At 47.8% G+C, this 11,753-nt stretch overlaps 1 protein-coding gene across 1 annotated transcript in view; it reads left to right on the top strand.

The window, feature by feature from the left end:
* The first annotated feature begins 5,317 nt into the window (after positions 1 to 5,317).
* The window catches only part of CCT2 (chaperonin containing TCP1 subunit 2), a 51,834-nt gene continuing 45,398 nt past the window's right edge, over positions 5,318 to 11,753 (top strand). The window contains exon 1 of the mRNA XM_073620060.1: positions 5,318 to 5,465. Within this exon, the coding sequence (XP_073476161.1) occupies positions 5,463 to 5,465 (3 nt within the window). The 5' untranslated portion in view covers positions 5,318 to 5,462. The remainder of the gene's footprint in view (positions 5,466 to 11,753) is intronic.

Raw genomic sequence — 11,753 nt, 5'->3', positions numbered from 1 at the left:
CCTGGGATGTCTGCACTAATGGAGGGGGGTTGTCCTGGGGGGTCTGTACTAGTGAAGGGGGGGTTTGTCCTGGGATGTCTGCACTAATGGAGGGGGGTTGTCCTGGGGGGTCTGTACTAGTGAAGGGGGGGTTTGTCCTGGGATGTCTGCACTAATGGAGGGGGGGTTGTCCTGGGGGGTCTGTACTAGTGAAGGGGGGTTTGTCCTGGGATGTCTGCACTAATGGAGGGGGGGTTGTCCTGGGGGGTCTGTACTAGTGAAGGGGGGGTTTGTCCTGGGATGTCTGCACTAATGGAGGGGGGGTTGTCCTGGGGGGTCTGTACTAGTGAAGGGGGGGTTTGTCCTGGGATGTCTGCACTAATGGAGGGGGGGTTGTCCTGGGGGTCTGTACTAGTGAAGGGGGGGTTTGTCCTGGGATGTCTGCACTAATGGAGGGGGGGTTGTCCTGGGGGGTCTGTACTAGTGAAGGGGGGGTTTGTCCTGGGATGTCTGCACCAATGGAGGGGGGTTGTCCTGGGGGGTCTGTACTAGTGAAGGGGGGGTTTGTCCTGGGATGTCTGCACTAATGGAGGGGGGGTTGTCCTGGGGGTCTGTACTAGTGAAGGGGGGGTTTGTCCTGGGATGTCTGCACTAATTGAGGGGGGGTTGTCCTGGGGGGTCTGTACTAGTGAAGGGGGGGGTTTGTCCTGGGATGTCTGCACTAATGGAGGGGGGTTGTCCTGGGGGTCTGTACTAGTGAAGGGGGGGTTTGTCCTGGGATGTCTGCACTAATGGAGGGGGGTTTGTCCTGGGGGTCTGTACTAGTGAAGGGGGGGTTTGTCCTGGGATGTCTGCACCAATGGAGGGGGGGTTGTCCTCGGGGGTCTGTACTAGTGAAGGGGGGGTTTGTCCTGGGATGTCTGCACCAATGGAGGGGGGGTTGTCCTGGGGGGTCTGTACTAGTGAATGGGGGGGTTTGTCCTGGGATGTCTGCACTAATGGAGGGGGGGTTGTCCTGGGGGGTCTGTACTAGTGAAGGGGGGGGGTTTGTCCTGGGATGTCTGCACCAATGGAGGGGGGGTTGTCCTGGGGGGTCTGTACTAGTGAAGGGGGGGTTTGTCCTGGGATGTCTGCACTAATGGAGGGGGGGTTGTCCTGGGGGGTCTGTACTAGTGAAGGGGGGGGTTTGTCCTGGGATGTCTGCACTAATGGAGGGGGGGTTGTCCTGGGGGGTCTGTACTAGTGAAGGGGGGGTTTGTCCTGGGATGTCGGCACTAATGGAGGGGGGGTTGTCCTGGGGGTCTGTACTAGTGAAGGGGGGGTTTGTCCTGGGATGTCTGCACCAATGGAGGGGGGGTTGTCCTGGGGGGTCTGTACTAGTGAAGGGGGGGTTTGTCCTGGGATGTCTGCACCAATGGAGGGGGGTTGTCCTGGGGGTCTGTACTAGTGAAGGGGGGGTTTGTCCTGGGATGTCTGCACTAATGGAGGGGGGGGGTTGTCCTGGGGGTCTGTACTAGTGAAGGGGGGGTTTGTCCTGGGATGTCTGTACTAATGAAGGGGGGGGGTTGTTTGGGGGGGTTTGTACTAATGAAGGGGGGGGGTTGTCCTGGGGGTCTGTACTAATGGAGGGGGGTTTGTCCTGGGGGGGTCTGTACTAATAAAGGGAGGGGTGGTTTGTCCTGGGGGGGTCTGTGCTAATGGAGGGGGTTGACCTGAGGGGGGGTTTGTACTAATGGAGAGGGGGTTGTCCTGGGGGGGTTGTACTAATGGAGGGGGAGTTGTCCGGGGGGGGTTTGTACTAATAGAGGGGCGTTTGTCCTGGGGGGTCCGTACTAATGGAGGGGGGTTTGTTCTGGGGGGGTCTGTACTAATGAAGGGAGGGGGGTTTGTCCTGGGGGGATCTGTACTAATGAAGGGAGGGGGGTTTGTCCTGGGGGGATCTGTACTAATGAAGGGAGGGGGGTTTGTCCTGGTGGGGGTCTGTACTAATGGATGGGGGTTTGTCCTGGGGGGTCTGTACTAATGGAGGGGGGTGGTTTGTCCTGGGGGGGTCTACACCCAGGAAAGTACACCCAGGACTCCAGAGGGAGAGGACACTGCTGAGGGAAAACCATTAGAGAGAGAGAACCCGGCTGCCCTGTGCCACCAGAGGGAAAGCCACACGGTCTCTGACCGTCTCCTGTATCATGTCTGCAGTCTCTGACCGTCTCCTGTATCATGTCTGCAGTCTCTGACCATCTCCTATAGTATGTCTGCAGTCTCTGACCATCTCCTGTACTATGATTGCAGTCTCTGAACATCTCTTGTATCATGTCTGCAGTCTTTGACCGTATTATGTCTGGGGGCTCTTTCTGGTGGTGTGTGTGTGTGTGTGTGGGGGGGGGGGGGGCGGCATTGAAGGGCCCGGCCTTGGGGCGGCAAAGGGAGTAAATCCGGGCCTGCCCGCTGTCCACCACGTACAGACAATCCCTGGATTATGGGGATACTATACTCCTAGCTAGGAGTTATTCTCACAGGAAGTGCCCCAAAAAAAAGGAAGAGCAACATAGCGTAATCCTGGTAGGGTTTTTATTAAAAGAAATTAAAATCTCACTTACAATGTGTTGGATGCACAAAAGCATAAAGAGCCGGCCGGCTAGACACGAACACCCGTCCTGCAGACGGTAAATGCAGCACGTCAGCGCGTCAGCACGCCCGACGTACGTTTTGTCACACTCTGACGTCGTCTGGGGCACGGGCGCGCACTGACGTGTCGCACATATATATCAAACTATCGTAACCAGGCCTTGTATTGGAAACGAAACCGGAAATCACCTTGCGCTCCACTGAGCAAGGGCGGATGGTATGAAAACGCCATCTTAACTAGGGAATACTATATTGGTTCATATACCGTTTCCAGCAGACGTTGTATATACCAATACGAGAAAAAGGAAAAACAGTGATCTCACACATAGATTAAAGTGTGAGAAAAAGAAATAACGATCTGAAAGTGGTTTAATTGTAGATAAATTGTACATCTAAATAGACCAAACTAAGGATGACTGACCGCTTAAAGGGGCCCAACTAGACAATACTTGGGGGCACCACTTTCGATTCAAATTTACCAATAAAATCGCATAAAAATTTCATAAAATTTTGACATACTTAGAGCATGCCCCAAGGGATAATATCCTAGGTGAGATTGCTAGGGAAGAGGAAGGTGATTTCGTCCCCCATACGTAATTGTACCAAATCATATTACAACATACATCATATCATAAACAGTAAAACATAGATTATTAAATAAACACATACAAAATGAAACACATACAAAGTGAGCTTGTATAATAGGTTAGTCCCAAAATTCATTAAATTTCTCTAAAGGAAAGCATGAAATTATGGTCTACAGGCATAATAATGGGGCACATACCCCATTTAGTGGAAATCAAGATTAACACCAATGAGGTATATAGCCAATCAATAAATCATGGATAGATGGTATAGGCTATTTATTAAATGGGTAAATATTGGTTCTCTCAGATGTCACAGGACTCTAAATAGATAATCAATTGATAGATTTAGTAGGCCAGAAACTGGGGGATTTATTATGAGTTGTCAATAAAGGCATTGGTGTCGAGATCCACATTAAGCCCATGTGGAACATAACATTTAATTTTATGTATCCAGAGCATCTCAAGTTTTGAGATGCTCCTGATCAGAGAGCTCCCCCTCCAGTGGGGCCGATACCTATCGATCCCCAGAAAGAGGGTTTTAGAGGGGTCCTTATTGTGAGAGGTCAAATAATGCTTTGAAACAGAGTGTTTAGGAAAACCATTTAAGATGTTAGTAATATGTTCATTCAAGCGAACGGAAAGGGGTCGTCTAGTCCTGCCCACATACTGTAACCGCAAGGGCACTGTAGCAGGTAGACGACCCCCTCCGTTGCACAAGTGATAAAAGGTTTTATGTCATGCTCATCATGGGTACTATAGGAGGTAAATTTATGAGTTCGCCTAGATGTCGCAGAATTCAACCTACAGACACGACATCTACCACATTTATAGTACCCCTTCAAATTATCGAAAAGGCCCTGAATACCCTTATCAGGGGGATCGAGAACATTCGGGGCTAATCTATTCCTAAGGGACGATGCTCCCTTAAAGATCACTTGTGGCTTATCTGGGATAACCCCCTCTCAGGACAGGATCATTACCCAATAAGTGCCAATGTTTATTAAGTAGGCTTTTAATATTACCATGCTGTATAGAATAGGTTGTGATAAAAGGAAGAGTGACAGAATTCTCTCTGGGAAGCACCCTCTCGCTTAATAGTTGTTTCCTATCGATATCCTTCACAATGTTAAAGCGCCGCTAAAAACAGCAGCACTTTACCGCCGACACCCCTAAAGCCTCAGTGTGAAGCTTTGTGTGCCCGCATCGCTGGACTATGGGACAGGTGAGTGTCTGATTATTAAAAGTTACAAAAAGTGTAGCTGCTGACTTTCAAATGGGTGGAACTCTGCTTTAAACTGGGCTGCAAACAAACAAGCTCAATTTTTTTCTTTTTTTTTTCTTTTTTTTGAACTTCTATCACAGCCAGTGTTAATTTCGTCGACTAAAACATTTTAGTCGACTAAATGAATACTATTTTAGTCGACTAATATACGACTAAAACAACTGTGATATCTAAAATACAACTAAAACTAAAATCCAATTTTAGTCAAAAGACTAAAATGGGACTAAAACTAAAATGCCATTTTAGTCAAAAGACTAAGACTAAATTGAAATTTGACTTCAAAATTAACACTGGTCTGTAGTGCATGTTCATACCTCATTACCATAAATGATAACATATTCGATTTCTCACTCCAGTAGTATATAATGAGTTTGGAAATTGTAGAGAAATGTTAACTAATGCATTACAATCTAATTACATCCATTCGATTTTAGTCGACTAAAATGTACTGGAGATTTAATCGACTAAATACAACTAAAACTAAAACAATTGCAGAAGACTAAAATGGGACTAAAACTAAAATGCCATTTTAGTCCTAAGATTAAGACTAAAACTAAATTGAAATTCGCTGCCAAAATTAACACTGATCACAGCCGCTTAAACTTTGATGGGTCGCCTATTCTGACGGAACACCTCCTTATTTCTCTCCAGTGGAGTTCATACAAGCGCCTTTGTCAACCATATTTGAAATTGGCAATTGCACAAGCCTCACAATTCTACCGAATAAAAAGCCATGCTTAGCTTTCTTTTCTTTATACTGTTAACGTAATGTAGATTGTCAGTTTTTCGCTCTCTGCCTTACAGTGGACGTGTTCGGTTTTCGTATATTGGTTTTCCCACATCAAACATGGACGCCAAAGCGAGCCACAGCCCATTCTCTAGTGTTTTCTGTGCCCTCCCCTCGGCCGTTTACTGCGTCACTTCCCGTGTCACGCCGGTGTGTGGAGTTGCGGCGTGTTCTCCTCCATTGTGTGTCTAATAGTTCTATCATGGTGAGTGGGGTCGGTTGTTATCTGTGTGTCTGAGCGGAGGGCGGGCGGCTCCCCTCGTACGTTGTATTGTGTGTGAGGGACGGCCATGAGGCGTACACATGTCGCTTCTATTACAGGGCTGCAGAGCCATGCATTTCCAGGCCCAGCGATAACACTGTAACAAATGTGTCTCCTGACAGAACGAATGTACAAGGCCGGGATTTTACTAGTGTCCCAAAGTAAGCCTTGTCATAAAGGATTATAGAGACGGCCATTGATGCGCTTTGCAACCCAAAATACAAGTTCAGAGGCCGGCATGCTGAACCTCTGGCCTTTTACCCTAAAGCTCCGTTTAGATGTGCCACAAGATTGCTGTGCCTCTGAAAAGGGATCCACATTCTGATTCCTTTTCAGAGGCGTTAGAACACTCCCATAGCTCCCAACTGTCCCTGATTTCAAGCAGTGCCCCTCATTTTGGTCTGATCTATATAGATGTGTATATAAAATGCACTTTTTATCTATCAAAAAGTGTTTCCATGGAGTAGAGTGGGCTGTGTCTACTCTGCATAATTGGCTGTAGACACGGACCTGTCATCTACCTGCTCTGCGGGGATCAGCGGATAGATCCCCTGCTAAGGGCACTTTCACACAGCCAGCGGCCGGGGCGTCGGTTTTGCAGCGATTCGGCCGCTAGCAGGGCCCTTTTAACCCCCGCTAGCGGCCGAAAAAGGGTTTAAAACCGGCGGTTTGGCTGTGCTGCCCATTGATTTCAATGGGCAGGAGCGGTGTATTCACCGCTCCTACAGCAATGCAAAGAAGCTGCTTGCAGGACTTTTTTTTTTTTTTTTTTTTTTTTTTGATGTCCTGCCAGCGCAGTGCCCCAGTGTGAAAGCACTCAGCCTTTCACACTGGGATTGCAGCTGAGGCTTTTTTCAGGCGCTTTACAGGCGCTATTTTTAGCGCTAAAGCGCCTGAAGAACACCTCCAGTGTGAGAGGGGTCTTAAGCAAGCAGATCGCAGCCAGAGTCCGCCTGTGTAAAAGGGGCCTTTTTGTGGTAGATAAAACAGACCTGCTTTCTTAAAAAAACAAAACACGTGTTGCAGCACCCAGAAGGCAACAGGCTCTATCTAGAACATTGCCTTTGATGATGTGTGTTAGCACTTTCTGATGTGCATTATTTTGAAGTGGAAGTTCAGCCTAAAACTAAAATTTCTACTTGCAGCCACAATTAAGACTATTTATCCAACCCTGTAAAGCAAAATCGCTATACATACCTTTTCTGAAGCCGATCTGGTCCGGTGTCCAGCGTGCAGGAGACAGCCGACAACGGCTGGGAAGTGACGTCACCCATAGACTCACTGTGAGCTTCTGTTGTCAGCTGCCTCTTCTGCACATGCCTACACAGAGAAGCCACAGCTAACAGCTCAGCTTGGGACTGGAACGGCTTCAAAAAAGGTACTTATAGCGATTTTTGCTTTACAGGGCTACATAAACCAGGCTTAGATTGTGGCTGCAAGTTGATTTAGAGATTTTAGTTCTAGGCTGAACTTTTAACACTTCTCTGATGTCCCTAAAGGCTCACACACACCGTGTCCGTTGATCTGCTTTGATCAACATGCACACCATGCAAGAAGACATAAAATGGTTGTTTTCTATGTACCCTGTTCACACCATACATGGGGTGTATTTTTACACAACGTGTTATAGTGCATGGCAGCATAGAGTTGAATGTCGTGTTTGGTAACTTACAAAAAGGTAAAAACGTAAACATTGCGATGCATTGTTTCATTGCTGCATGGGTGCACAATATACACCAGCGGACACAGGCACAGCTGCTGGTGTGAACGAGCCCTAGGCTTTGAAGTGGAATTGAACTTCATATGTGAGTTTTTGACCCTTAGGTGTTTTTTCTGATCTGCTTACTACACCTAGGTTAGTCACTGAACTTGTTAAAGCCAGAGGGTCTGTATAACAGTCAGGCAACTTGCATTTTAGAATAATTTTCAACATGTATTGGTTTTCTCCTTCATGATGCATTTCTTTCAGAAGAAGTCTGCTTTAAAAAACACTATTCCACAATCTCCAGTCCTTTTAGGTGGACCGTGACACCCCGTCTCTTCAAGAATATTGCTCCTTCCCCCTCCTTATTCTAAATGAGATATAACAATTTTTTTCCCCAAAATACTTTTTTGTGATGTGCAGCCTGCACTTTAACCTTTTGCCTCCTGTGATACTGTGTTCGTGCATCCCTGGAGACTTTGGAGCAATATACAGTACATTGCACTATGGTGTGTCAAGGGGAGGCTGCAAGAGCTGTATGAAAAAGCTGGCACTCGTCTTTGGGCTGTACATTATACTTTATTAAACCACAGGGTAAAATCTATAGACAGGACAGTGCTCACGTGTTTCAGTCAGGAAAGGCCTTAATCTTAGCAAACTAGACATCAAATGGCTGGCTCTGTTAAAAATTCCACCCTTTGAGCATAATCATTCTCAGGTAAGTATTAAGCTGGTTATTGGCTGCAAGAACTCAGATGAGACCGTCGGCTTCCTGATAAACTGAGCAAAGAATAAGGCAACACGCGACAGGGTATGCGTATTAGAGCTGGACAGCGCTGGATATGTGAGCATGTATTTTGAGGATTGCTTAGGAAACCAGGTAAAGCTGGACGTAAACTAACAGATTCCTCCATCCAGGCAAGCCAGATAGATTGAAGATTTCTCCTTCTGCTAGGGCATTGTATTCTAACAGCTTAACCCGAATACACTGATCAATAGCTTCAGTCACTGATCGGCAAGCGTTTTCCAGCATGTCCTTTTGACAGGAGTTGATCAAAAAAAAATTTCTGTCAAGCGTAAAGAACCGTACACTGATCGAAATTCAGCTGGTCCCTACTGAACTGTCTATGGCCAGCCTAAGAATAGAGAGATATAACACATGGTTGAAGTTCCCCTTGGCCTAGGATTTCCCTACCAAGATGTTTTCTTACCTCAACATAACAGTCATGGTCTCCATTGGAGCTGTCCTTGCCTGGTCAATGAGTCCCCATAGACATGATCCAAGTGTCTCTAGTCTTATCCCCATTCAGGTTTAAGGCCTGATTCACACCTATGTATTTTTAGTGCATTTTGCAGATTTGCACTACAGAATGTGTTCCATAGGAAACCATGTTGAATAGACTGTAGGGCAAATCTGCAAAATGAAAAAAAGCACAAAAAATGCATAGGTGTGGATCGGGCCTAAGTGGACTTGCTGCACAGTTATGGTTAGTGCTAAGAAGATTTTATCCCAGCAGAGACTGATATGGTGAAGTATCTGGGTGGATTGTTAGGTGGGAGAGCTGCAGTGGGCGGGCTAAGTGAAGCTTTCCTTTTAAATGGCATGTACGAAATGCGAATTTACCATCTTATTTATCCATTTTTCTTTTTACTTGCCAGTTACAGAATGTGTATTTCATTTTTCAGCCATAATCATAATTACAGTGGAACATTGGATTACGAGCATAATCCGTTCCAGGAGAATGCTTGTAAACCAAAGCACTCGCATATCAAACTAGTTTCCCCATAGAAGTCAATGGAAACAAAGATAATTTGTTCCACACTGACTTCTATTACATGCAATGCCGCATGTGGCCAGAGGTGGGGGGCGCCGGAGAGACTTGGAAATACTCTGCGACCACTCAAACGCTCTGGAACTGAGTGTTTCCAAGTATTTCCGAACGGCTCTGAGTCTCGCTGGCGCCCCCAAATGCGGTACTGCACACCGCAGAGACTTGAATCCTACTTGTTTTGAGAGACAGCACTTGCAAACCAAGTCAGGATTTAAAAAAAATAATAGCTCGCATTGCGAAACGCTCGTTAACCGCGTTAATCACAATCCGAGGTTCCACTGTATACACTTGTTATTTAGTAGTATTCTGTATATACAGCCAGAATTCTCTCACAAATTTGTTTTGTAGTAACTTACTGAACATAATAAAAAATTTTCTTTGAAGTATCAGTACTGCTAAAATGCAGGGACCTTGTGGAATTTGCTTTTGAACTTCTACGTATGGATCGTTGGTGTGTGCTTTCTAGGGCTGAAACGATTAATCGATAAAATCGATAATGAAAATCATTGTCAACGATTTTCATTATCGATTAGTTGGTCTGCGAACGGCATGCACCATCTTCCCTGCCTTTCAGTCCCGCCTCTGTCTGAGTGTTACAATCCCCTGTGTAAAAAGCCGGCGCCGCTGTATACATCTCGTAGCGGCTCTCATGTGACCAGGCACGTCCGCCTCTCTCCTCCTCTCTGCTGACGTCAGCGCGGTATTCTCAGCCACGCTCGCTTTGCTGCCTCGAGTGAGAAGAGAGAGAGGAGAGAAGCAGCCGGTCACGTGAGCGCTGAGCTGCGATAAGGTAGCATTCATCTTGGTATTTATGGGAGGACAAGTGCCCCATCACTAGTGTTCCTGGGGGGGGGGGGGGGATAGTGCCCCAGCATTGCCCCATCATTGCTGCTCCTTGGGGGGGGGTATTGCCCCATCATTGCTGATGCTGGTGGGGGATAGTGCCCCATCATTGCTCTTCCTGGGGGGGGATAGTGCCCCATCATTGGTATTCCTTGGGGGGGGATAGTGCCCCATCATTGGTATTCCTTGGGGGGGGGGATAGTGCCCCATCATTGGTATTCCTGGGGGGGGTGATAGTGCCCCATCATTGGTATTCCTGGGGGGGGTGATAGTGCCCCATCATTGGTATTCCTGGGGGGGGTGATAGTGCCCCATCATTGGTATTCCTGGGGGGGGTGATAGTGCCCCATCATTGGTATTCCTGGGGGGGGTGATAGTGCCCCATCATTGGTATTCCTGGGGGGGGTGATAGTGCCCCATCATTGGTATTCCTGGGGGGGTGATAGTGCCCCATCATTGGTATTCCTGGGGGGGGTGATAGTGCCCCATCATTGGTATTCCTGGGGGGGGTGATAGTGCCCCATCATTGGTATTCCTGGGGGGGGTGATAGTGCCCCATCATTGGTATTCCTGGGGGGGGTGATAGTGCCCCATCATTGGTATTCCTGGGGGGGGTGATAGTGCCCCATCATTGGTATTCCTGGGGGGGGTGATAGTGCCCCATCATTGGTATTCCGGGGGGGGTGATAGTGCCCCATCATTGGTATTCCTGGGGGGGGTGATAGTGCCCCATCATTGGTATTCCTGGGGGGGGTGATAGTGCCCCATCATTGGTATTCCTGGGGGAGGTGATAGTGCCCCATCATTGGTATTCCTGGGGGAGGTGATAGTGCCCCATCATTGGTATTCCTGGGGGGGGTGATAGTGCCCCATCATTGGTATTCCTGGGGGGGGTGATAGTGCCCCATCATTGGTATTCCTGGGGAGGGTGATAGTGCCCCATCATTGGTATTCCTGGGGAGGGTGATAGTGCCCCATCATTGGTATTCCTGGGGGGGGGGTGATAGTGCCCCATCATTGGTATTCCTGGGGGGGGTGATAGTGCCCCATCATTGGTATTCCTGGGGGGGGGGTGATAGTGCCCCATCATTGGTATTCCTGGGGGGGGGGGTGATAGTGCCCCATCATTGGTATTCCTGGGGGGGGGGTGATAGTGCCCCATCATTGGTATTCCTGGGGGGGGGGGTGATAGTGCCCCATCATTGGTATTCCTGGGGGGGGGTGATAGTGCCCCATCATTGGTATTCCTGGGGGGGAATAGTGCCCTATCATTGGTGTCAGTTTCAGGAATACACAGACCAGACACTCTGGTCTGGAGCCGCCACCACTCCTTCCCACACTCCGTTCCGGTTCCTCCAGCCCGCTATGGTCCGCTCCCTTGCCCCAGCCCACTCCCCCCCTTTTGGGTCTGGTTCTTTGTCCAACCAAGCTCCCTTTCTATTGCAACCCCCTCTGGTCCGGTTCCTCTCCCACATGCCTCTCTTCCAAACTCCCTCCCAACCTACTCCCTCTAACGTTTGGTCTCCAAACTAGCTAACTCCCTCCAGTACGGTCCTCTCTCCCATTCAGGGCCAGCCCCCTCACTGCATTGTCAGTAATGAATGAGGAATTTACTTTAATAGTTATACTGTGATGTAGTTTGAGTGTAACACTCAGTTTTGTCAATATTATTTTAAATAAACAAATTGTTTTTTTTTAATGATTTTATCCGATTAATCGAAAAAATAGTCGACTGATTAATCGATTATGAAAATAATCGTTAGTTGCAGCCCTAGTGCTTTCATTGTCTGCCAAACACCACCTTCTCCAGCCACCAGGATGGAGACATTGGGCCAAGTCATACCATCACACTTG

Source organism: Aquarana catesbeiana, linkage group LG03, assembly GCF_042186555.1.
Source record: "Aquarana catesbeiana isolate 2022-GZ linkage group LG03, ASM4218655v1, whole genome shotgun sequence".
Lineage (NCBI taxonomy): Eukaryota > Metazoa > Chordata > Amphibia > Anura > Ranidae > Aquarana > Aquarana catesbeiana.
The sequence above is the reverse complement of the archived record's forward strand: the minus strand, read 5'-3'. Positions and strand labels throughout refer to the sequence as shown.